The 27,693-nt window shown below is 38.9% G+C and overlaps 1 protein-coding gene across 11 annotated transcripts in view; it reads left to right on the top strand.

Moving 5' to 3' along the window:
- tox3 (TOX high mobility group box family member 3) overlaps positions 1–27,286 on the top strand; it is a 51,269-nt gene extending 23,983 nt beyond the window's left edge. Inside the window, exons 1-8 of one of the 11 annotated variants that reach the window (XM_058782714.1) lie at positions 5,938–6,071; positions 8,924–8,986; positions 15,990–16,043; positions 16,154–16,402; positions 22,975–23,238; positions 23,358–23,585; positions 23,917–23,997; positions 24,961–27,286. In XM_058782714.1, coding sequence (XP_058638697.1) covers positions 8,945–8,986; positions 15,990–16,043; positions 16,154–16,402; positions 22,975–23,238; positions 23,358–23,585; positions 23,917–23,997; positions 24,961–25,716 — 1,674 coding nt within the window. In that variant the 5' untranslated portion in view covers positions 5,938–6,071; positions 8,924–8,944 and the 3' untranslated portion in view covers positions 25,717–27,286. Of the gene's footprint in view, positions 1–5,937; positions 6,072–6,137; positions 6,166–6,412; positions 6,692–8,923; positions 8,987–15,452; positions 15,566–15,989; positions 16,044–16,153; positions 16,403–22,974; positions 23,239–23,357; positions 23,586–23,916; positions 23,998–24,960 lie in introns of those variants that run through there. The other 10 variants (XM_058782721.1, XM_058782719.1, XM_058782712.1 and 7 more) reach the window with 10 other exon arrangements.
- The last annotated feature ends 407 nt before the right edge of the window (positions 27,287–27,693 follow it).

The raw sequence follows: 27,693 nt of genomic DNA, 5'->3' as shown, positions 1-27,693 counted from the left end.
CCATTGTCTTCACCGGACCTGCTGTTGCCGTAAATTGGCTGGCTGTGCTGTTTTGAGGTTACTGCTTTCAAAATATCCACGCTAACAGTGTTAGGAGTACACAGAAGGTCCCAGAAGACAAGAAACGGGTCAAACACTGACCTAATGAAGACAGATGGAGGTGGACAGTGTCTACATGTGCTGTGGATGATGGTCGGCCTGTGGAATGTTTTGTGTGCTTTGGCCAATCTGTTATTTTAGTATAGCACTTCTCCCATTTGGCCTTTAACAGAGGTCAAGACTCAAATATAGGATCTGTCATTGACCCCCTTTTTCAGACTTTTCGCCACAAAATTGCATGATGTCCTTGCGGTGAAAGACTACAATTTTTCTGGACCACAGACAGTGCATAATGGACACATTTTGTCGGCTACTTTATTGCTTATTTTAAGCAATATGGTTGAATTATTATATGATTTTATCATAGGGTACATTTAAAAAATTATGTTGAGGTCAAATTTTTGCCGTGTGCATTGTGTGATTGACGTGTACATTGATTCTCCTATTTAGTTTCTTGTTTGTTGTTGTTGTAGTGCCAGAATCACTCACAGGTTGATTTCCACAGTCTCCTCTGTTCTCTAAAAAGCTTCTTTGTTGCTGAAGATAAGTTCTCTCCATCCACACCGCATGAAACCCTTTTAACGATGTGGCACAGTTTCAGTAATTCACGGTTTTATTTCAGTGTCTCTTTGATCTCTGTGCTGTCGCCCTGTCTTCAAGAGTGGAATAATTTTAGGGCATATATGTACAAATCCTTAGTGCTCTTTTGTTCCTGGGCTCTCAAAATGTCACCATAATGACCAGAAGTGAATAGAGAAGATTAGGCATTGTAATGTCTGGAGCACCGCCATCGTAATGTTAGCCCTCCTTTGAAAATGCAATGTGAAAGATGACAGTTCAGGTGTAAACATATATATGGGATGCCTATCGATTCATTCGAATGCCTCTACTGGTTTGTTTTTCATATTTCTTCTATTATTTAGCCTGGAATATATGAGCAAGACCTCTCTTTCCATACAGCTGTGTGTGAACACACAATAGGTGTAAACGGTCTGTGTGGCACAAAACCTATAAACCGTTTTCATTATTCAGGCTAATTTATATCAACCACGTTGTTAATCTTCCACAACCTGTTGATTGCTTTGTTTCTCGACACATTTCTGGAGAGCGGCCATAACTGCGTTTTCAGAAGGACTCCTGTCAGTGGCGCCAGGCTACACAGCCACAAATTGGAATGTGGCACTGGCCCGGGAATACAGCCAAGATTTAAATTAGACAATAACCTCTGGCCCCTCATGCAGGCTTCTCTCTGCAGCTGTAGGCTGATCCATTTGTTTAATATGGTGGAGTATTCGCTAGAATAATAAGCTGATGTATGAGCTGGCTCTTAACAGTTTGTGTTTCACAGACTTACAAAGACTGAACAACTGGCTGGCAGAGCGCCCACTGCAGATGTATCCAAACAGCAATAAAGGAAATGTACAGTACGTAGCAGCTAAATATACACATTTGGAGAAATTAGTCATGGAAATGATGAATACAATAGAAAATGCTGTTTTGGAAGTTTCACAGCGAGTTTCTTGGTAATATGAAAATGCATTTAACATTTTTATAGGGTACACTTTTTATTGCGTTATTTTTTTATTATACAGGGCTTGTTGGTACATTCCAAAAACCTAAATGAAATTAGGTGCAAGTCAGCATACACGTAAACTGTGTTCACTTCCATATGTGGGGGTGTTGTGTGTGTGAGTGTGTAACTGGATGTTCTGTTCTATTGTGGGAATCTCTGAAGCTATATCCAGGGTGTAAGCTTTACTGTGGCACAGAGCCAGTGCTGTACCAATCGAGATCAAAGATGAAGCTTCAGCTAGTCAGGGCTTTCTTTAAAGGTTTTCTGTAAGGACTGAAATAGAATAACTGACCTATAACTCCAGCACAGAAAGTTACAGAGGTTGTCATTAATCGGAGATATTTAGACAAGACAAAACAGGACCGTTTTGTCTTGTCTAAATACCTCAGATTAATGACAACCCCCATGGTAGGTCCGGCTCTGTTACACAGCAGAAACAGATGCTGGGGTGGAGGGAGGTGACAATCCCTAGTGTGCTCTTGTGTGACATCTTATGTTGTACGGCGTGTTTTTCCATAAAGATGTGTGTCCAAATAGGACATGTTGCATTATCATTGCTTTTATTCTAATAATAATAATTACTACCACTGCTGCTACTACCACTACTATTTTGAGTGTTTTGCAACACGTGCTAAGGTTATTATAGTCAACCCATATTTTTCAATGTCAAATGTACTCCTTTTAATTTGCATTAAACCATCCCTCTTTATGTATTACAGTGGTATAATGCTGGTTATACTGAAAGCTCAGTGGATAGAAACTCAAGGACATATATATGGATCTATTTCATATCTCTCATCTAGTGGGAAAATCTCAAGTAGCTCTCAGATTTCATTGTTGCCACTTGTAGCTCTTTTGGCAACGGTACACTAGTCCAGATTTTCTCTTTATCTCTCTTGCTGATATGTTTGTAAAAGGCCAGCTTCTACAGCAATAAATATCAAGTAATGCAGTTTTCATTTATAAATGGCCCTTTATACACCCAGATGTGCTTGTTTTTAAAGAAACTGGGGTATAGCAGAATGCAATAACAGAACAAAAAAGCATAGAAGAGAGAAGGAAAGTGAGGAAGAGAGAGAGCGAGAGCATGAAAGAGAGAGAGAGAGATGAGAGGAAGAGGTGACTGTCTAAAGAGAGTCTCTGTCAGTGTGATTGTATTCTCTCCGTGTGCAGTGCTTTCATGTAATGATTTTAGCTTTAAACTGACTTTTAGTGATCGATTTCTCCTGCGGATCAGAACAGCCCTGCTTTAGGCTCTTTGTGTGGGCCTGCTGGACAAAGATGTCAGTTTACACATTTACCTCCCTGAACTGTGTGTACATTAGTCGTTTTATGTTTGTGTGTGCCTCTTATATTGTGTGTTATTCACGCCATCTTAGAGGCTGTCTCCCTTAAAATACCAAGGATAATTCCTTTCTCAAAGTGTTATATTTTTATAATAAAGTAAACTCGAATATGCGTCACACTCCAGTATTTTTGTTCAACTCTCCCATTCGTAGATAATGAACAAGTGACCTCAGTAATTCTTCAAACAGGCTGTTGGTCATGGTCACATTCTTCTCAAGTGGATTGTGTTTGGGTTGTGTCGGGTCTTAGCTCTGTAATATTGTTTTTTCCCCTGGGGTGATTTGAATTCACTCTGTTGTAATAATATCTTATTTCCCTCTGGAAACACTTGCATAAGAATATACAAACACTCAGGTTATGAAACCCGGCTTAGTATGGATGCCTGGTGTCCAAAATCAGTCAGGAGCTTCATAAAAGTGAAGCCTCGCATTTTTGTCCATGTAACAATGGCAAGATTCATTAAAGATTGTCTGATAGGACCGTTTTTAGTTAGTTTAGTTTTTTGAAATGTACAACTACTTATTTACCAAAATAATTGAATAAAATGTAATGCTAAAAAATAAAAACTCAACAACATCGTTTGCACCGCTCTCTTCCGTTACTTGATCTTTTTATTTTGGTGCGTCAATCTGTTAAGTTACTTAGTATAAGAAATTATGATCCGCACTCACGAGAACATTCTTTTTTCATTTTATTTAACATTCATGTCTTTTTACAGTGTCTTTTCCCCATCAGTGATGAATGTTAAATAAAACAAAAAAAGAAGACTGTTCTCGTGAGTGCGGATCTTAATTTCTTATAAAAAATAAAAATAAATGAGAAAAAATCTAAAACTTTATATCACTAACAGACTCTTTGGTTGCGAGTGAAGTGTTTTTGTGCATATAATTTGGGCATATAAAAACAATAACTTCTATATACGATTACCGGATTAAACCTTTTTTAGTCAGTATAGAGATTAGAAGTGTGTAAAGCTATATATTTTTTTATTTTTATTAAATATAATGCAAAGAATGCAATATTTAATGCTAAAAAACGAAAAAAAATGAGAAACTAAAACTCGATGTCATCTATCAACTAGTTGGTTGTTGACTAGTCATCTGTTGTAATTTATCCCTAACAGGGGTGTGTCTTGAGCTCGTTACTGTTCACTAACGAGGCAGAGGTAGCGTTTGCATTACTCCTCTCATCTTGTTAATTACAGAGGCTCCATTGTCTGATCTGACCCATTTACAGCATTCTCTCTTTCATTCTTTCAGTTTGTCTCATCCTCCCATCACGGCTAATCTCATTTGGCATCTGGCTCAATCCCACCCTGCCATGAACATGAGAGGGTCTGCTCTCTCACTGAAGAGAGCCAAGAGCGACAACAACACCCCCTGTGTCCGTTTCCATTCACACTAACTTCTGTTTCCTAAAAGCTCTTGTTCGTTGTATTTGTTTATCTGCATCAGTTGTTAAATGTACAGCTGACAAGTGAGAGGTGATTTAAAGCAGTCTTTCTGTGATATCCATTTGAGAGTAATGTTTGTTCAATTAATATTCATGAGTTGTGGATCTGCATGTGTCAGTGATGCGAGGCAGAGAGGCAGGTAATGGGATTTAAAACAGGGTGAATGCTGATGGTGTGAATGAATAACTTAAAGCCTGGAGCAGTGCTAGTGTACACACACACACACACTTCTTTCTTTCCCCTTGCTGTTTGTATCATGTAGACCCACATTAGTGATGAAATGGGGCATGAACTTTTTTCCATCTTCTCAGAATCCACCTTGTTCTCTCTCTGTCTCCAATTTGATAGATCTCTCTCTTTCACACACTCTATTCATTTCTCTGTCTTTCTTCTTTTTTAACTTTCTCAAAAAGTGATCTTTTTCAGATTTCATTGGTAAAGTCAATATGAATTGCTATTCGCAACCCATTTTCTGTAATGTAACTTATTTCAGAGTGAAACGGGATATTTAATTATGAAAAAGTGTGTGGTGGAATAAATTGGATCATAAAAAATATGTTCAATACCAGAATACAACGAGACCCAATGTGAGTTAAAACAATGCATGCATTGATATTTGACCATTTAGTCTTAAAAATCTTCACAAAGAACCTTTAACATCCATGGAACCTTTCCATTGCAAAAAGATCATTATTTTGGAAAACAGTCTTTAGATTAATAAAATGTTCTTCACACTAAGAAAAAAAATCTTTCAGAATAATAGCAGGCCAGTCCATTTTGACTCTAAAAGTGCTGCAGTTATATTGTTTTGTTATATTACTTTCTAGTTGTAAATAGAGATGTTCCGATACCCTTTTTCCCTTCCCGATACCGATTCCGATACCTAGGTTCAGGGTATCGGCCGATACCGAGTACTGATCCAATACCTGGGTGTGTATCTGGTTATACAGCTGTATGTACTACTAGACCTGTATGAACTGATACAATTATTTTATGGTGTGCTTCACCATAGATAGATAGTCTGGCAAGTAAACAAAAAAATATGATATATAATGTTTGGAAAATGGCACATCTATTTAAATATCTAAAAGTACACTCTTAACATCAGTCAGTCAAGCATTATAAATGTATTATGATAATCGAGTATTATTTAATTATATAACTTTAACAATTAGAATTAAAACTTGGTAACCATGAATACAGTCATTTTAACTGAACTGGTGGTGGTGCTTTTTTGGTCATTCAGTGTTTCTCTAAAAAATGGGGGGGAAACTATCAATAATACTGATAAGATAATAATCATACTATGAATTCTACTAAGAACAATATAAAACGCACTAAGGATTAACGAGCTGCTGGTTTCATGAATATTAATCACGTTGTCTGCGTTCGCTTGAACTGATTTGCTGAAATCAAAACAGGGACGATTATAGGTGAGCGCCAGCCAATGAGATTGTCGTTTGCGCATTAGCTCCGCCTACTACCGGAGAACCCGGCAGTTCTGAAAAGCTGAAGAATTCCAAAGAAACTCCGTTATTCTGACAGGAAAATAAAACAAAGAATATCGTTTACATACCAAGCAGAATTGATGCGCTACATGTAAGACTCTCTCTCTCTCTCTCTCTCTCTCTCTTTGCGTGTGAGGAAAAAAGCAAAGCGACGGCGAGTCGTGCACTTCACACTAGAGCTTACGGTACGTCAAATACAGGTGCGCTGCGCATCCATTCAGATGATCTGAAAAATAGCACAGACCACTTGGCGGAGAGTGAAATTCTGAAGCGGTTGGTCAGTGTTCAGCGAGTGAAAATATATCTGTGCTAAACTTATACATAGCCTCCAACTCACACACTGGCGAGTAAAATCTGAGCATTTATTAGCCAGTGGCTAATATTATACACTATTTAGTCGCCCAGGGTGAAAATTTAGTCGCATATGTGAGTGATTTACTGGCAATGTGCTACCACGTTTGTATTAATTCTTTGCTGCTCTAAATAGTGGTTGCTTGTGCACAACTTCCTGTGTTTGCATTCTGAGCAGCGAAGAAGAATTGATTTCCGATTTGCAGCGTTAAGCAAAGCTAGTGGGCATAACTATAGATCTTATTTAAAAAATGTATCGGATCGGTACATGGGTTCAAGTGCTCGCCGATACCGATGCCAGAATTTTTTGTGGTATCGGTGGAATTTCCGATACTAGTATCGGAATCGGAACAACCCTAGGTAAAGTTTCATGTTGTATTACTATTCTTTATTTTTGGAGTGAGGGGGAGGCAAATTCTTTTCTTTTTAATGAGATGTTTAGTCAAAGACTTGTATATGTCTCTCTCCCCATTGGTTGCTCCAAAAACTCATTTTCCTCTGCAGAGACATATGCTAAAAAAGCAGAAAGCATTTGCTTTTCTCACACTACTCTCAAGCAACACCAATTCACCATCCTGTATTTAAACGGCTAGGACTGCATGTGACCTAAGGACCACTGACAGCAGACAACGTTTAATAACAACAAAAAACAGCAGGACAAACACTGTATGGAAAAATGGCCATTTTTCAGGGTTTCTATTTTCAGAGAGACATTATGCCGCTGACATGATGGTGCTGTATTGTGCGTGTTCCTCTTTAGTGTAGATGCACCAGGTGAGAGCTCCAAAAGGCCTCCTCAGCCCAAAACACCTGCTCTTCAAGTCTTGCAGCTGCTGCGAGGCCCACGTGTGTGTGTTTGCGTTGTGCACGGGTACACGTGTATATTTGCTGGTTAGACTTTTAACATATCAGCTCATTCTTTTTCTGTCCCCCCGCTCTTTCTCTCGCTCACTCTCTCTCCAGGGCATAGACTAATTAATGGATACCATTCGCAGTTGATTAGCTACAGTTCCTTCGGTAATTACATTCGCATACTAACCACTCAGACAAAAAGATGAGGGGGAGAGAGAGAACAAAGCAAGGGAAAAATAAATTAATGCTCGTCTCATTTTGCTCTGATCTTAATTTGTTCCTGCAATTGTTTGCCCTCCACAATAAGATAAGAAAGCCCTTTTCCCCTCTTATTCCAACTCTTCTGGTTGTGTAACATCTGAAGGAATCACTTTGTTTTAAACAGACAAAAGCTTGCTGTTGGATGCACCGTTGAATCAGGGCCTTGAGGCTGTTGTGGTTGATGTTTGTGTGTGTGTGTGTGTGTGCGTGGTCCTCACATGTGTGTGTGTCTGTGTGTGTATGCATGATTTGTCTGGTTATAGAGGGCCCTCTGTGCTGGCCCTCCAGCTGCTAACCCATAATTCCTCATTTTGCTTTTCCATTGTTCCTACCTGTCAGTGTGTTTGTGTCTCAGAAGAAAAGATAGGATGCCTGCCATTTCAACAATTTGCCATCACGTTTGATTTAGAGGGGTACAGATAGAATAAAGGATCAGAATAAAGAAAAAAGCTCAATTTAGAAAGAAATCTGTAGAAAACCACATGGATATATTGTACAATAAACACCACCACCATCCAATCATATTTTCATGTTAAACAATGACCTGAATATACTGTATGTGCCCTCAGTTTTAATGCTAATTTTCTATTATTTTCACATTATCAGACCTTTTCTGTTGTCTTTGTGTGTGGGTGTTGTTTTGAAAGCTGCTCTGTAATAAACTGTGATCTTTCATCAGCCTGTGTGGGCATTTCAGCTTGTAATGCAAAGTTAGTCTTTGCATGACAGACAGCAAGCCACACCTAGGTTTCCCACTGATGCATTACAGTACAAGATGATGTGAGGTGAATTAGCAACTGGGATACTTCCTGTGTCATTATTACCCATTTACATGAGGGTTGAACTAATCAATGAACTGTTTGGGTACCGCTTTCCAAATTTATGTGCAGATACATTAGTATTTTCTGTGACTGATTCCAGAAATTCTAAGTTTAGTAATTCTTATCATACTTTTAAATCTGTATTCTCTGTTTTCATTGTGACTTTTTTTATAATTATTTTGACCAAACATCCAATTAGATTTAAAATATCTCATGCAAGAAGTAAAATAAAGTCAACATCTAATAGTTAAAATAAACCGGGCACTTTTAATCATTTCATTTGATTACATTCATTTAATATATTTTTAACAGCGCTATTTACCAATGCAACACAGACTTTTGTAAGTGAAGATAAACAAATCATTCAAAAAATAGTCAGGACCTGGCTCATTAAAAAGATTGAATCTGAGTTTTTAAATGATTCTGTTGAATGAATGACTCACAAAACTCCCCCGAATGAAACTGACGCAAGCTTTGAAGTCGAATCTCCAGTTCAGACTCCTCAGATGCTAAGAATTGATTCTTTTAGAATTCAGCACCCTGCCCTACTATTTTGTGCGTAACAAAAATGTGATTCTTATATGGTGACTGCATATTATAAACACAGAGGAGGTGGCAACTGAAATAACTAATGTATTCTTTTTTTTTTCTTTTGCAGTTTGGGAATAACAACAACTACATGAACATGGCTGATGCCAATGGAGCTCTGTTAGCAGGAGATGTGAGTATACGCTTGAGGATAACCTTTACATTTCCGTGGATTGTTAGCTCATGCCATGAGCCATATTATTCTGGAATCACTAAACAGTCATTTCCATGTCTAACCATTTATTGTTTTAAAACAAAGTCAATTAATTTAGCATGCATGCCTCTGTATGGTCAAATAAAATGATTAATTTCAGCGGCAGGTGTGCAGCTGCTGCATTTACATAAAACATGATTAGCTCCCTACAGGCCTTCCTGAACTGCTTTGGGATTTTCCACAACCCAAACCCTTAAAGCTTAGAGCTTGTTACGCCAGCGGCTACATGTTCATACACATATGCTCGCGATGTTATAATCTGACTGAATGATTCCTCCAGTGGATCCGGCATGTTTATGTATCAATGCTTGGTGTTAACAGAGCGACCAGCTCAGTGCTGACCGGAGGTTGAGGAGCACAGGGGCGCTGAGCGTTGAGATGGGATTAGGGTTGCTTTTACAGGGTGATATACCACAGGTGCTCATATCCTGCTGATATGCTCCAGGTGAAAGCTTCCGTCAGGCTCTGGTGACGGCTGAAGCAGTGTGTATGTAAACACCTGTCCCCATGATCATTTAAAGATACCATCAAGCTAGAAAAGGAAAGAAAAGTGGCACCTCTCACAAAAGTCACTCTTTCTCTCCATCGTTTTTTTTATCCCCTGTCAGTGACTCTGACCATATATACTGCAAATCACAGGTTGTGTATCTCAGGCTAGCCTCACTATCTGTGTGTGATTGTATACAGGCACTTTACAGTACGTGTTGTCACTCACTGTTACACTCACTGTTGCCACTGCCTCATTTCCATCACATTTCCAATGCAAATCTCCTTCTCGCAATCTCAACGGCATCGATAGACTCATGCTGGCTAAGCAAAGATAATGTCTGTGCATGTGAAGTGCATTTGTTGCACATTTCTTGGTAACGATGTGTTAGTGTGGGCATCTGGCTTCATTTTCATTGTAAGTTTAGGCGGTGAAGCCACAGCTTTGTCACAGGCAGTTGTACCCACATTTGATCCAGTCGGTTGCAATCTCCATAAATTCTTCTGATAAAAGTGTTCCTTTGCCGAGGCCAAGCTCCATGTTGGCACCTGCAGTGGAAGTAGAGCTGTCGAGTGTTGACGGAAAATTTCCCCCAGTTGAATATTTTCCTAAGAAATAATGTTTCCTCCTTTCGCACTGCAGCTGGTATTATGACACATGACACAATGAAATTAAAAGCATTAACATTTAAATTCCTCTTTTTCACATACCTGAAATAAGTGTAGGGCGGTGGGAGGGGGATATTGTTTCTTGTAACTCAAGCTGAAGAGAAATTAAAGGGACTTTACCCTAGTGAGTGCTGTAATTTCACAGTGTGATGGGTTTTCCATGAGCTTTAGCTCTTTCATTAATCTGCTTAATGTGTCATCTTTAGGCGAAAGAGAGAGAGGGAGACCGGGAGAGAGAGGCTAAGTATCTCAGAGTCTGACACTCTGCACTTTGTGTATGGACCTGAATATACTGTATTTGACATTAGATTTAATGTAAACCAAGTTTTTATATACACATCATTCTTTTATCTTTTTAGAATGTGCATGGTAAAAAAAAAATACCCTGTTTAATTTGAGAATGGTATATTTTTGCCTGTATATTCAGTCAAACCAAAAATTATTCAGACACCAGATATAATTATATATATATGTATGTGTGTGTGTGTGTGTGTGTGTGTGTGTGTGTGTGTGTGTGTGTTGTATTGTTTTGTTTTGTTTTTGTTTGTTTTTTGCAGGACACTATAGTTCATTTATGTAAGTGAGGATAGTAAAATAAAGTGGTCATTTATTATACCAAATTCTTCATACAGTGGACTACCAGTAAAACTGATAAAAATGTGGGACCAAAATAATTCAGACACTTCGACCTGACATTGTTTTGCTTAAGTGTTTTTTCTTTAATTGCTAATACGAACTTTTTACACCACAGACTGAACAAAATTAAGCATTGCTTGGTAATTGGTTGACCTAAATTTGTATTATCTAATTGTGTGCATAAATTTAACAGCTGAATATTTTTTTTCAACTTATAACCAGTTTTTTTATTAAGTGATATAATTTTAATTTGCCTTATCTACTTGAACTACCACAGTCTGCTTTTTACCTTAAAATAACGTACTGATAACCACCATGATCAAATAGTTGGTACAACAGAAAACCACAGATGAATCAGAGTTCATCATAAGTGGCCTGTTCATTAATTAAGACTAATACTCACATTGGTATAGTAGATGGTGCACAGGGTCATACTGTACACACAAAGATAAAACACCATCAGGGTAACACACAACACTAAAATACTTCTGGGAATGTCCTTTTACTGTTTTTCCACAGTAAATTCTAAAGTAATTAATAGTTTTTAGTTGCAAAAGCTATTAATATGACAGTATTTTACAGTAAAATTACATATGTAATAATGCAATGTTCAAATACATATAATGCAATGTTAAACTATTTACACATTTCACAGTGTATGGTAAGGTAGCCTACATTAACCAGTTAACAGGTATTTTCTGTTACATTTTTAGTTGAAAATTTGTGAATAATTCACATATTTCAAATATGATAATATTTGTAAACCACATTATCTTGAACGTTGTGATGCAACATAATATGGAAACAGTATATCACAGTGCTTGATAAGGTGACCTCTTCCTTCCTGCTGTTGAACCGAAACTGATACGGCCATATTCAGTTCCACTTAGTAATATCACTTATCACACACAATCTCATTACACACATGTAATCACTACTGTATATGTAGAAATGGATTTGGAATGCCTGCTATTGGACTCTGAGAGTCTTTGCCACTGTCATCTGAGGAGCGCTTTTCTCTCTGCTCAGCTGATGTTAGGAGCTTTGCTCTATCGATCCTCCTAACCATCAAGCTCAGTAATTGTGATGCACTGCCTTTTAACAACTGCTGCTTATGTCTCTGCTGAATCAGTTTACTAAATCTACAAAGTGAAAGGGCTTATTGCTTCATAATCGGTGCTATTGCTTTACCTTGGTCATCTCAGTTTAGCATACTGGGGCTGATGAATGAATGCAAGTTGGGTGTTTAGAACAGATCTGTTAGATTATGTTGAATTAAAGGTATAGTTCATCCAAGAATTAAATTTCTGCCATCATTTACTTACCCTCATTTTGTTTAAAACCTGTATGCAAACCTGCATGCTAGGGTTGGGCGATGTCTAAAAAATTGGCATCGGACGATGTCTACAGTGAAACATTGTGATGGACAATGATGATGATGAGAGTTAGGGGGTGTGCCTGAAGTGTGAATCCATATTCAGAAAGACACAGGAAACACATAACGATTCCTAACGGTTACCTGTTACATTACAGTACATAAAATGTACCACATAAACAGAGGAAGGAGAGATGACTGAGGACGATGACGAATGGTTTGCAGATCCTCAGCACCACTGACAAACATTTAATCTTGTAAAATGTGTGGTAAGTACTCCATAGTATAAACAGAGTAACTCACGCGCGATCGCGAATCTCGAAAGTGAAAGTGAAACTAAAAGCGATCGTGCATTCAAAAGCAGTTTCAGTGCCAGGCGTAATAGCGGCTCCCTGATGCCCACAATTATATACAATACAGTATAATTACCCAATGATATAACTGCGAGAGAAAGTATCGAAATATGTATTTTCCTCCCATCTCGTATTTATTCCCTTTAGGGTTTCCGTGATACCCGTCATTTTCTTTCCAAACATGGTATTGGAATGCGGCGGATTGCGGGGGGGGGAATGGGGCTCAACATCGCAATGTCTATCAGCCATCGGCGATGGACGATGGTATCGTCTATCGGCCCAACCCTACTGCATGCAACACAAAAGGAGTTATTTTAAAGTATGTCAGTAAACAAACAGTTTTGGTTACCAATGACCTTCATTGTACGGACAAGAAAAAACAAAGAAACATGGCTTAAATGTTCTTTTATGTTACACAGAAGAAAGTAAGTCTGGGGTTTTGGGGTCTTTTAGTTCATATGGTATTTAAAAATATTTTGGCCTTTACAGATTAGCATACAAATGAAAATAATTGCAGAGATTAAAGAATAATAAGCACTACTGTAAACTCCACCCAGACAGTCAAAGGTCTTGCTTTAGTATTCTGCACTAATGAATGCTTGAGGGTTGGACCGCCTTGCAGTGCCAGGTAAAGTGAAAAAATTATGACAGAAATATTACACTATTGTATTCTGCGTACAGATGATATATGTATAACCTGAGGCTGTTTGTAAATTAAAATCAATCGTGATTTATCTCATGATGTTTTTTAATAAACATTATTAATTTATCACAATTGGTTTTGCCAAAATATGCCTCTAAACATAAATTCATATCAACTGTACTGTGCGTTCTGTCTGATTGGATTCATATGCTCTTTTAAGCAATAAAAAACTAAATATTATAATGATGTTTTATTAATGCCTGAAAATCTAGAAGATCTTTGTTTTATTGAACAAAGACACCTGAGTTTGATTCAGCTTAGTAGACCAAAAAGCGAAGCGAATGAAAATGAACCTAGTTTACATTTACAGTTGAAATTCAAAAGTAACTTTAGTTTTTAAAGTGCCTCAGTCGATTTTTAGTATTCTTTTTGTGGTCATTTTAGAGTTTAGTTGATTTAGAGTAGAATTAATTTGTTTTAAAATATCTCGTGCAAGTCAAACCGATCCAAGACCACTTGCGTAAAACAAATAAGTGTGAACACGCTGAAAAAACAGTGCTCTTATCCGCCCGAACTGAAGATTGAAACCACTTTACACACACTGACCTGAGCTTTCACCACACACACAAATACAGTCTCCAGTGACCTACTACCTCATCCCACAACAGCGCTACACTGACAGCTGACAGCTTCTGTATACTTCAGTCATACTACCACCATATCTCAATTCTCATTTACACATACCACCTCACTGTCTCTGAGAGCAGATGTTAATTTAATCTCTGCCTTCTCTCTCTCATCTCATTGTGTTCAGTCAGGTGTTCAGTGTTTTGTTTTGTTATTTGTAAAGGTCAGTGTCATTTTAGTTATGCTCTGATGTGAAAAAGATGAAGAAAGGGACTATATGTACCTCACATTTGATCTTTGAATGTCGTATCAGATCTTGCAGCACAGCTGTGTGTTGTTGGGACATTTAGGTCGGGCCACTCTCTTTTTCTCTCCCTCTCTCTCCTTCTCACTCTTTCTTTCTCTCTGCGGTATTGTACTGTGAAAACATGCTGGCACTGCAGGTCTTATTCATAGAGAAAGGTCATGAAGCAAAGTAAATGAAAAGAGCACCACTCTCCCTCTCTCTTCCTGTTTTCTCTGCTTTGCTATCATTCATTTGTCCTGTTTCCCTCTATATTATCAATCTTGTATGTATTTTTTATTTAGTTGTTCGCCCTCACTCTGTTTTTTTTATTTTACCTCCCTGTTGGCCTTTAAGTTCAATGTCAGTGATGTCTTGTGATCACTGCCATGTGCATGATATCTGAAGCGTTCTTCTCTCATGACACAATTTTTATTATTAATGCCTCAACGCTGCTGTTTTGATTAACACACTGTTAACTGCTGCAATGCCACAGGGAGGGAAAATGAGTTTGTAACTTGTGTGTTAATGGAGAAGTGGGAAACAGAGCTGGGCTGGCCACTAATGGCTTAAGTTGGAGGTAATGTGAACATGTGTTAGGCACTGCAAGCCCCTGGCCCTCACTATGACAGAACACACCACTGCCTTTACAAGATCTGCTGCTCACAGCTGTGGAAAAAACGCTGCAAGTTAAATGCTGGAATGGAGCCACATAAAAAATGAAATAAGAGGGAGAGGTGACGAAAAAGAGCTGATTATTAGCCTTACCCCTCGGCTGGATCTCATCATACAGGCATTGAATGTGCTTTGAGTCTCAATATATGTGTGTGGGTGTGGGTGTGGGTGTGGATGGGGGGATGGTGGTCAGGTTTTGCCTACATTATGAGAACCAAAATGTCCCCATTAGGTTAGTAAGGAACCCCAAAATCACCTACATTGTGACCACTCAATGGCTATGAAGAAAATGTCTTAATAAAAGTACTAAAAATGTCTAAATTAAAATCTAGAATGCAGAAATGTTTTTGTGGTTTGGATGTAGGAGAAGTCCCACCATGGTGTGTGTCTTTATGTGTGTTTGAATGTGTACCTGCTCTAAAATAAGAAGAACATTAATATGCTCTAATAAAATGTCTAATGTGTTGGCAGATTCCCTGTGCACATTATGCTTTTATAAAAGAGTAAGAATAAAACTGGAAGCAAAGAAGGTTGAGAATGAGGAAGTGGGAATATGAAAGACAGTGATAGCAGGAAGAAAGACAAACAGCTTTAGAGGATGGATGATGTGTTGACATGATGTTGATATGTTTTTCGAGGCAGTGAAGGAAACACGTTGAGAGCATTAAAGTGAAGACTGAGAACAGGATTGAACGCGAAATAAAGCAAGGGAGACGGGAAGAAACAAAGAAAAAGAGAGAGAGGAGCGGAGGTCAGTGAATTCTTCGATGAGGAGCCCAGAGCAGGTAGTCAACATAAGCAAATTAAGTGTGACGATAGGCTGTAATTCACAGGCGGAGGGATTTGGTCGTTTGATGAGCAGATTTGGAGGTGCAACTGAGAAGAACAAAGTGCGACACTTCTGGACAGCCGAAATAATCTGTGTGAACGTTCTCTAAACCCATCACTCCCTGCACTCTCTTTTCTCCTCCAGCCAACATCATCCAGCTTGGATTAAGCCACTTTTATTTTGTCCTCCTGCGAGTGTGATAGCCACACAATATTGCATTTCAGATTCAGACATCTTTTTTCACATCCTGTTTCATGGAGAATGTAATGGTTTGGATCAGAATAAACATCCATTTCTTGTACAAGTATTAAATAGGTTTTCTTATCTCCTCTGCTCTGGTCAACAGATATTTCACAGCTCTGAAATGAAATGTGTTTCCAACTTATGTTATGAGAAGTCAGTAGGTTGTGCTAAATTTCTATAGTGTAACATCATAGTGATTTTCAGGTTTTCAACTTTGCAGGCCCTCACAAAATTCATCCCTGATTTTCTCCTTTGTCTATTTCTTAGACGTTTCATACTCCAAGTCTTGGTGATGAGGAGTTCGAAATACCCCCCATCACCCCTCCTCCTGAGACTGAGCCTGGTATGGGCCTCCAGGAGGTGGACTCACCTTTCCCCGGGCTACCTGACCACCCCAACTCTCAGCGGGGGTCATTCACCCCTCAGTTCCCACCCCAGAGCCTGGAGCTGCCCTCAATCACCATCTCCAGAAATATGATGGAGCAGGAAGGACAAATCAACAATGGACATCCAGGAGTAAGTGTCTGGTTATTTGCTTGAACATTTTAAAGATCTTAATGTTTGCAGATGTTGAAGGCAGACATTATGCAAAGTCAAAAATTACACAAATAATATTTCCACAACATCATTCACTGGCAGTTACATGTAGCTTTTAGATCCTCCTGGATTTAAGTGAGGATTTAAATCCAGGTAGGTTTCCTCCTCTAAATGCAAATATGTTTGACAAAGGTGTTATGTGCAAAACAAATCAAGGTGGCTGATGATACGTGCTGTTGTTATAAAACTGGATTTGAATTTGTAGATAAAGCCTTAAAGGGGTAGTTCATCCATAAATATAAATTCTGTCATCATTTCTTATCATCTTCCATGGAGCTCAAAAAGTAATATCCTGGCTACACTTTCCATTTTTTATGAAAGTGAATGAGAACTGGTGGAGAACTCCAAAATGACAAAAAAAAAACACCATATAAGATCCCTATATGTCATGCATCTTTGCCCTAGCCCTTACCACAATGTTTGTGAGACAAGTAACAATAATCAGTTCTTGAACAGAACTGTTCTGTTGCGTCGCATCAGTTCATTAAATCGCAAAACTGGGCTGAATGATTCATTCAAAAATGTGACTAATTTGGTTCTTAGGTTCAAGTCTGTGATCTGGTAGTAATTGTTAAAAGCTTACTAGATTAAACAAATATATCATTAACTAACAACAAAGCTATTGGATGGCTTCATAAGATTTGGATTACAGTGCACAAGACACATGAATTTTCTATGGTAAAGGTATTTTAATGGTTGCTTTCCAAACTTCTTGAAGACTATAAGCTCTAAGCCTTATTCATTGTGACTTCATGGAAAATAGCGACTAGTATTGATTAAAGTTTCTATTTTTGTGCTCCATGGAAGAAATAAAGTCATAAGTGCTTAGAACAACATGAGGATTAGTAAATGACAATATTTTAAAAAGACAACAGATAGACAATGAAGGCATGCAATAAAATTGGTCAGCTTAGCTGAATATATAGAATTTTAACCTTGTATTGCTGTGATGACTAACATGTAAGATAAAATAAAGGTCTAGGCAAGCATTTGCTTCATAATAATCATGTTTTATGATCAAGCTTTTATGGCTGTTAATTCAGATAGAGAAATGGCTCCTAAATGCCACAGACGTGGATTCATCGAAGAGGAAGTATTGAAAATGCCATGGCTAAAACCGCTATTATAGAAATGAAATCGCTATCAGAGAAATTTGAATACATAAAAGGACACAGTGACATTTGGCAGGCTTTTGATGTTTCAGTTTTTGAGATTTTTCATGAACTGTTTTTATTTTTATTTTATTTTCATTCTGAATAGTCCCTCGCGTTCCCTTAACCTACAATGTATATGTGGAATAATATATCTTTATTTACATTCCAATATGGATAGGCACCATCAAATTTTATTGCTCTTTTCCTGGCCATCCGTGCTGCTGGCGAGTAAAATAATTGCAGCTTTTAAAATATCTGTGCTGCATAAGTGACCGCCGGAAGGCTTTTTGCCTAAAGAATTTTCATTTCATGGTCAGTTAAGCTCGTATGCATCTGGAAGAAAAACGGAACCTTGACACAATTACAACACGGCCTGTTCTCACTGCGCTGTGAAGGGATTAGATTTGATTCTCCAACATTATTCCTCTTTAGCAGCTCTTTCTGTGGACAGTGGTTCTGATTGTGTGGGGACTATATTAGCGGGTTTGGGGGAGAATGAGGGCACTCTGCTCTGTGCCTGGTGGCATTGTGACGTCCCTCTGATTCTTCTCTATCGCTCATCACTCATTGTCCTCCTGAAAGACTCTCAGTCTCTCTCCTCTTAATGGAATTGATCTCAGTTTGTCCTGCTCTCTGGGACTGGTACAGACAGTGCCGTGCCTTTGAGTCAATGCCTCACATTTATAAAGGACTCGCTAAGGGTTAGCAGAAGTTAGCACTGTAACCTCCAACGTTGTCCTTCAGTCATTTTGATGTGTTTTAGAATTATAATTGTACATTTAATGCAGAAAGACAGGCCATTAAGTACAATTCGGGATCCAATTGTTGTAATATTTAAGACAGCTGGGCAGCAAGGGAATAAAACAAAAATGTATGCCAAGAGAACTGATACATTGCCTCCAAAAATCTATTCCAACTCTTAAGTGCAACTTAAACAGATCTATGAGGGATCAAAGCAGAACAGCGTACCTGTGCTAGTTTCATCTGCCCTTTGTGTTTCTGCATTAAAGTCAACTATTCCTCTAATTCCTTCCCTCTAATGCTCCATGTATGTCAGGCGAAATTAGCCGCAGATGCTGCTGGCCAAACCCAACTCGGCAAAATCCATTTCTCAGCTGTGAAGAAGTCTGGTGGGATTCAGAATGTGAAGTCATTATTTATTTAATCTGTTCTCCTAACAAGCTCCTGCATCTCGTTTGAGACTCGCTGGAATCTGGGTTCTGACTGGATCTCAGAGTAGACAGCAACCGATGAAGACGCAAATTATGTGATCACTTATTTAGCTCAGAAGAGGTTGTTCTTAGAGGTTGTGCAGAGCAGGTTTAACATTCCTATTTTACTTGCATCTCATTTTTTGAAGCAGTGTGCATGAATTGAAATGCAATAGCATTAGCAACAATCTAAAAGCTAAAGGTTTATTTGTTCTTTTGATTCACCACAATACAATGCATTATTTTGTTCATTTGTTTTTTGTAGAGACTAAAGAATATATATATCATTATTAAATAAACATTATTATTTTACCTAAATGAAAAATATAATGAACGAGCAGTGTATTTATACAGAGCAGGCGTTTGTGGGATTCTAAAGTGGAACAGTTTGTTTTTAAACATGGTCCCTCACAAACTGACTAGGGTCTGACTGCTGTGTCTGAATAAAATGGAAAATTTGACCAGTGTTGCAGAAACTATATTTTTCTTCTCCTCCAATACCACACACACACACACACACACACATGTGCACATTCTATCTCACACTTTCCTCTCTCCCCTACTCTTTCTCTTTACACGTTTCTGTTATCTTATCTCCAAGCTGAGTAGTTGTGACATCAGTTGTACATCAATCTCTGAAAGTGGTTTTTTTTTCTCTCCCCCTTCACCTTCATGTTTTTCTTTTTCTTCTTTTTTTGTCAGACAGCCATTGTGACATATTGGGCCAGTAAGAAATGAAAGATATTCATGCAGGCATGCAATACTTGTAATGAAGTCTCAGCCTGACCTTCTGTGTGATTGATTCTGTAATTTAGTTTTCTCAGCCAGTACTTGAAATGAAATGAAATCATGTTGAACAAGTTTTAAATACCCATAGTGCAACGGGAGAGGTGGAGGGAGGGAGGAGGTAAGGGAAAGAAATGAGAGTGAGGAGAGAGGTAGATGGTAGACTAGTCTTTTTTAAGGCATCGGAACGATGTTTGTGGACCTTTTTTTTCAAAGGGGACAATTCGTACAGGGTGCATTGAGCATGAACAGTATATGAGCTGCATGAAACGAGAGAATGTGTGTGTGTGTTTTGTAGATGGAGTGAGAGTGGGTAGGTGGAGGAGAAATAGGAGTAGAAAACAATTTATCTTCACGCTACCATGGTCTCTGCAAGCATTCAAAATTCCATTTTCTTATTTTTTTTTTCTCGAGGAGCCAGTTATGCAGGTGCCCATAAATGGTTGAAAAATAAAGCAGCATGTTGGTTAAGGTTCCAGTGCAGCTGTGAATATGTGCGGGGGGCTGATAAACTATTCATAATAGAGCTGACCTTTTCACACTGGCCAAACTTGTAAGATTCATCCTCATAATTACCATATAGATGATTTTACTCCTTTTTCTGTTATGGAACATTTCCAAGAGCTCCGCAGAAAGATTGAATGGAAATTGAACTTGTTAACATTCTTTTCAGCATGGAACAGCTCATACCAAGCTGCTTTTAATAAACTCTCCAATTCCATTCCCACCCCCCACAGAATCCCGAGGCCGGTATCTTAAAGAGCAGACCCGAGACTCTCAGCCTTTGACACGGCATCTTCAGATTCTTATCCCGATCGTCTGAAAGCAGTATTGGTTATGTTATGGTTATGAACACATGCTGGAAAAAGTGGTCTGGGCTGTTTTTTTCCCCCCACTATATTTTCTTGACTGTTTAGTTTCGGTTCCTGCTTTTGATGAAAGGCGTGAGGATACTATTTGAGGCAGAACCAAACAGTCATCCATCAAACGTCGCAGTGTGTCGGACAAGGGTCTCGTTGTGTGGCGTGGCTGTTTGGTCAGCATCTCTTTTTGGCGCCTTTTAATGTCGGAAGCTTTTGTGCCTGTAGTAAAGTATGTCGGGGAATAAAGATACGAGGAGAAAAAGGTTATTTTTTTGCTGGAATACAGTCAGCTGAGATGGGCTGATTGCTGGAATAATAGCAACATTTGCACAAGCACACACAAACACACAGAGGAGAGGATAGGGCACATCTGGCCTCTTTGCTCTTCAGATAAGAAGTTATTTACAGATTTATGAAGACTATCAAAAGCATCTGTGTAGATGTGAGCTGTGTGTCAGCAGACAATGTTCCAATCAAAATGCAAATGGAGGGTGTGCAGCAGGGACATAAATAAACAGATCGGATACTGACTCACTCATTCTACCAGCTAAACCACTCTGACAGCAGAAATCACATTTCTTTCATTGCCTACAAAGGCTGCTATTAGCAAAAGCTGACTGCTGTTTGTGCGGCTTTAGTTTGAATGCTCCATTCAGCCTTCTTTCTTTTCCATCTACCAGTTCTACACATAAATATCTGTTTTATACAAAATCATCTCATGTTTTCTTTTTCTGCTGTATGATCATTGGGAATTTGGAAGATAATGTTGTCAAATCATTAGATGCTTCAAGATAAATCGCAGCCTCTTTTTCATAATCCGCCTCGGGAATTATTTCCACATCTGTTCTGCTTTGTGCGACCGGATCAAAGTGCTCCTGAAACTAAAGACCAGTTCTGACCGTTTCTGAGACCTCATTCACAAACGTAGTCAGTACATGGAAAAAATCAGAAGAGTAAGTGGGCATATGGTCGTCTGACAAATGTTGCATGTTCAGTTCATTGATCATGTTGAAGTGTTCACATGGGGGAGAGAGCCAGAACACAAAGCCCAGCCAGAGACTTTGATGATAAATATGAGCCCTCAAAGGCTGCCTTACATCTCTGTGATTCCCTTCGCTCTTTACATTACAGACGCATAGAGAATGCTAGTGATTTCATACGGGGCATTGCTGACTGTTAGTGTGGAAGTGTTAGACACAGATGGTTGTGACTAATGAACACAGTAGACAGGTCTGACACAAAGACTGCCGCTGGCTCTGTCACTGCATTCTAGCGATGAAACTCATGCAAATGTGATTTTTTTCTGTGGCAGTGCAATTCTGTCATTGATTCGTTTGTTTATCCATTTAGTTTACTTGCTTCATTTTCTTTAAAAAGGATTGTGCAAAATTTCCAGCATCAGTCTAACAGATGTTGAAAACAGCTATTGTTTTGTAGATTGTGTTTTTTTGATAAGGCACGGATTCGATATGAAGCTGCGTGTACCCAGGGAATTAATACAGAGAAAATGTAATCTGTGTGTGAGGGAAGGTGTTAGAATATTGTACTAAGGGAGAAGGTTCAGCAGGTCTGGCCAATAAGGCCAGGTGCACAGCTTTATGATGTGTTGACACATACAGATATTGAGTTTGAGTCTCTGAATACCAGATGGAGAGAGAGAAAGAGAGAGAGAGAGTTGATGTAGAATGAAAAATGAACTCTTGGTTTTCTCTAGCTGTTGATTCTTGCTCTGTAATCTGGTTGCTTTTGGAGACTGTTCAGTCAATGCAAAACACATCAGGTTCCTGTGTACCCCACCTTCAAACACACGCAATACATTTGTTTTAGTTTTGATTGAAACTTTCCTTTTACTTCAGTTCTTCTTTTATATTGAGCTAATTATATTTTCCCCTAACTGCAAATATACTAAACCTCTGACTAATACAGATAAGCTGACAATTATTTTTTGTTATGGCTGATAAATGGCCAATATTAAGTTAAAAAAAAAAAAAAAAATATGTATATATATATATATATATATATATATATATATATATACACACATATAAAACACACAATATACTATAATATAGAATACAATTTTTTTTTTAATGTTGATTTGATTGAAAATGCAGGAAATATTATTACAATTGAATATAAAAATTTTCTATTTGAATATATTTTATGAATTTTCAGCAGCCATTACTTTTGTCTTCAGTGTCACGTGATCCTTCAGAAATCATTCTATGATATGCTGATTTGGTGCTCAGCATGGTAACAGTTGTGCTGCATAATATTTTTGTGAAAACAATGACAGATTTTTTCAGGATTTTTTGATGAATAGAAAGTTCAACAAAACTGCATTTATTTGAAAAAAAAAACATCTATTGTAATATTGTTTTGTAACAATCAATTTAATGCATCCTTAAAAAAATCGTACTGACACTAAACATTTGTAAGATAGTGTATATCTAAACATGTTTTTGTTTTCTCTGCAGGCTGTCGGTCAGACCCACCTCCGTCAGTACCCTCCAAACCCCACCATGGTGATGCGCTCCATCATTAGCATGCATAACCCCAATGGCATGATGTCACAAAACCAGCTTACCACCATCAACCAGTCCCAGATCAACACACAGCTGGGGCTGAATATGACCGGATCAAACATTGCTCACACATCCCCATCCCCACCCGCCAGCAAATCTGCCACACCCTCTCCCTCCAGCTCTATTAATGAAGATGATCAAGAAGAAGGAAACAGGGTGAGTGCCATTTAATCCATGTAATGTTTTGTGCAGTGTTTTCATCATAACATTTAATTGAGAATGAAATCAGCATCCATTTAGTGAGATTTTATAACAAGCTGCCTTCTCTCCATCAGGTGATTGGTGAAAAGCGTCCCGCCCCTGACGCAGGCAAGAAGCCTAAGACGCCCAAGAAAAAGAAGAAGAAGGATCCCAATGAGCCCCAGAAGCCAGTGTCTGCATACGCCCTGTTCTTCAGAGACACTCAGGCGGCCATTAAAGGCCAGAACCCTAACGCCACGTTCGGAGAGGTGTCCAAGATAGTAGCTTCAATGTGGGATGGATTGGGAGAGGAGCAGAAACAGGTATCAAATGGCAATCCTGTGTAATAACAAAAGATATTTTTAACCTCTCAAAGAACACCATCTGTAAAGTTCTGTAAATAGAGCTGTCTGTTGTGGATTCTTCTCGCTTGAGCTAGAATAACAAATGTTCTTAATTTCTACTCTCATTTTTGTACAGAATGATTTTTGTCAGGTATTTTAACAGGCTGCTTGATATTTTCACCCTTCTTTAGTTTTTTATTACCGGCTGAGATGAAGCCCGCAGGCTCTCCCTGTTGTGAAGCGCATGCTTGCCAGTCAATGTTCCGCTAATTATCTGTTTATCACACCTCACGTATTCTGTTCTCCACAGGTTTACAAAAGCAAAACAGAAGCAGCAAAGAAAGAGTACCTGAAAGCTCTCGCAGCGTACCGCGCTAGCCTTGTGTCAAAGGTGAAGATGTTTTCTGTTTAAACAGCTCTCTGTCTGTCTGTTTTTCATTTCCTCAATTCAGACTACCGCTCACTCTGTTGTCTTCGTTGTTTTCCATTCTTCATGCTTTCTATTATATTTCTATTTACCTGTATCCGAATAATAGTTCAGCTCACTTTCAGGCTCGATAACTTTCGCCTTGAGTCCTTAACCACTTTTAAAAGACAAGATCTTCTAAACTTTTCAATGTAAGAACTGACAGCTGAAAGGCAATTGAAAACAGCAGTTCTTCTGCAACTAGGAGAAGTGTTTATTTCTTTGTGCATTAGTTAACATTCATTGATTTTCCTCAAACTGAACTTCTAAAAACCAGCTGGAAAGGATTTTAAAGTAGGATTTTCCATACACAAAATTCTCTTGCATACTTAAATGTGACTGTGAATGTGTTTGTTCCATCACACCAGAGGTGTAAAAATAGCATTAAATACAGCTAATGAATTAGAATGAGATATTCTTATGATTCATCATGCCTCATTAACTCGCTGTATCAGCCAGGCAGTCGGGAGCATTTGCATATTTGATGCTTCTTGTAAAAAATTAAGATCGTTTTACAGACAGTTTAGCGGTACTGTATGTTAAAATCCAAGCAACTCAGATACTAGAGATTTATGCTACATTTATGACACCAGCATCACTTTGCGTTGAGTAAATTTGTTTTTTTTTTAAAGAAATTCTGAAGCACAAAGTTTGTTATTTTCAGTGTGTAAGACTTATTTCAGATCTTTTCCTAGGCTACTAAATAATATAAATTCCCCTCTTGGCAAGTTCTTTAGATCACAGAATGTAAGACAGCAGCAATTTTCTCTGAACAGCTTTTCTGTCGAGTCAGTCACCAGATCAGCACTAATAAAGGAGAGGGCACTACATAAGAAAGAATCTGTTGAGTACTAGAATTCATTTGACCACTCTCTATTTCTGTCTCAGGCTGCCGCAGAGTCAGCGGAGGCCCAGACGATCCGCTCGGTGCAGCAGACTCTCGCCTCCACCAGCCTGTCGCCCGCGCTCGTGCTGCCTTCCCCTCTATCCCAGCACCCCTCGATGTCCGCCGCAGCACAGGCGCTCCAGCAGGCCCTGCCTCGAGCCATCGCCCCAAAACCTCTGCAAATGCGTGTCGGCAGCAGCCAGATTGTCACCTCGGTCACGGTAGCTCATCAGAACATGACGGCCGGCGGCGTTCAGTCGCAGCTGCTGGGGCAGATGGGAGCAGGCGGTCCGCAGTCGGGCGTGTCGTCGCAATTGAGTCCACCAATGCAGCCCCGGCACGCTTCCATGCAGCAGCAGATGCAACAGCAGCAGATGCAGCAGCACTTGCAGCACCATCAAATGCAGCAGCAGCAAATGCACCACCAGCAGATTCAGCAGCAAATGCAGCAGCAGCATTTCCAGCATCACCTGCAGCAGCAGCTTCAGCAGCACCATATGCAGCAGCAGCACCAACAGATGCAGCAGCAGCAGCAGCAGCAGCAAATGCAAATGCAGCACATGCAGCACATGCAGCAGATGCAGCAGCATCAAATGCAGCAGCATCTCCCGCAGTCACAGTGTTCGCCTGTGCAGCACTCGCCCGGCACGCCGCACTCGGCTTCTCTCGGCAGCCCGCCGCCCCCTCCTGCATCCCAGCCTCACCCCTCGCAGGTACAGGCTCACGCGCAGGTCCTGTCGCAAGTGAGCATCTACTGAACCAAAAGCCCTCGGACCCGCAGTCGCGACCCTACCAGAAAGCCGGAAGGAAGTTGTTATTGAAAAGCATCGTTACAAGGTTGCTTTTTTAAGTTGCACTTAAGAAGTGTGTAAGAAATATGAATGTTTTACAAAGAACTGTCCTTTGTTCTAGATGGATATAAGATATGTGTTAAAAGGACGAAGCGTCTTAGCTGGATTTTTTGTCTATAAGATAGGCTGAGCTACCGGGAGGTCTGTTGATAGACTTGAGTGCCCAGTAGTCATTTGTATGTATATTTAGTTCATTTGGTTTCTCTCTCTCTCTCTCTTTCTCTCTCTCTGTTGTGGAGTTTAAACTCTGTCGGAGCATGATGGCGTGGGAAGAACGTTCAGAGACGATCACAGAAACACCTGACGGTTTTATTTAACAGCTTTATTTATGAGGTTGGATTGACTTTCACCACCAGACAAAATAGAAGACCGAATATCTGTGGACGGGGAATTTCTGAAGAAGGCACTGTTTCGCAAAAAAGAAATGAACTGAACTGCTACTAAACTGGTCATCAGAGACATGCTGTATGGCTCTTGCACTGTCTGGCCAGTGTATCTTCAAGTCTGCCCTCTCTTCTTCCCTTTTCCATCATCCTTCTTGGCGTTCCCACGGATGAAACTGTTTAACAGTCACTGTTGGGAAGCTCTCAATCAAATCATCCTGCTTTTAGAACCAAGTGATGTTTGACACATCTCATGCCGTGTTATCAAACAGGACATTTTCAAAAGATGTAAAACACTCGGCATTTTGCTGGACTATTTGACATGCTTCCATAGATCATTTCAGTCATCACGTCTCCAAACACCTTCTGTGACCTGCTGTGTGTGTTCTTAGGAAAGAGGAGAGAACGTTTTTGGAGTTCTTCTCCTCTGCCCAAAACCCTCAAAAGCGCATTCACTTCAACATATGTAGTAACAGCACTCCAAAAAACTTCTTCTCTGTAATTATCTTTACCTCAGAAGTTTTATTGAATAAGTTATGTTTCTGTTATTTTCTTTTGTGTAATGAAAACTTATTTTATGGGGGGGAAAGCTAAATTACTGAATTTAGGCTGTTGGTTTACTGATTGGGGTATGTTTATTTCATAATACCCTACATTTCACAACAAGGGAGTCTTATCAGATGTTTTTTTTTTTTTTACTATCATAGAAAGGACATGGAAGTATTTTGTGCCAGCTGTAAAAGAATCGGTGGTAAGATAAAAGAAAATGAAGTTGTACATTTTTCATACCTCTTGTTGTAAAGTTTTAATATGTGAGGCTTTAAATGCAGACGTTGGCAAGCTGACCTGTCACCTGCTTTATCTCATAGTGCTCTTTTCTACTTTTTTATGAGTTACAGTAGCAGCAAATCATTTGTTTGTATTATTGCTTACATTTCAAAATTAATTGCTTTTAAAAACCTGACAGTAAAATAAATACAGTTCATGTCAGTTGGAAACTCCACCTGTTTTTAAACGTCATAAATGTCATTTATTAAGTTTTATTTTTGCCATCCAAAAAAAAAAAAAAACCTTCATTAAAAAGAGGCATTCCATCATCATCATCAACATGATACTAGCCATAATTTTGTATTATATTTCTCTGTGTCTCTCTGTTTGCAATTAAAATAATCAAAAATATTTATTTCAAGGAACTGATTCATTTCAAAGATTATATTAGCCATACTTTTGTATAAAATATTTCCTCAATGTGTCCTTGTTAGTAATGAAAGATTTAAAATAAAGACATCAGTACTTAAAATATTCTGTTGATTTGGGATATACAGTTGTATTTTTATTGATTTATTTCTGCAAATATGTTCTGTTTATGTTTTCCTTCATGCCTGTTCACACCAGTCTCCTTTTCCATGGTGTTTCACATTTTAAAAATGACCCCTGAGCCCCCAGACAAATATTTGTGGGGGAAGGTAGGATTTGCAAAAGGCTAATTATCATAAATGCA

This window comes from Onychostoma macrolepis, chromosome 07 (genome assembly GCF_012432095.1).
Source record: "Onychostoma macrolepis isolate SWU-2019 chromosome 07, ASM1243209v1, whole genome shotgun sequence".
Taxonomy (NCBI): domain Eukaryota; kingdom Metazoa; phylum Chordata; class Actinopteri; order Cypriniformes; family Cyprinidae; genus Onychostoma; species Onychostoma macrolepis.
Note: the sequence above shows the minus strand (reverse complement) of the source record. Positions and strands in the feature narration are given on the sequence as shown.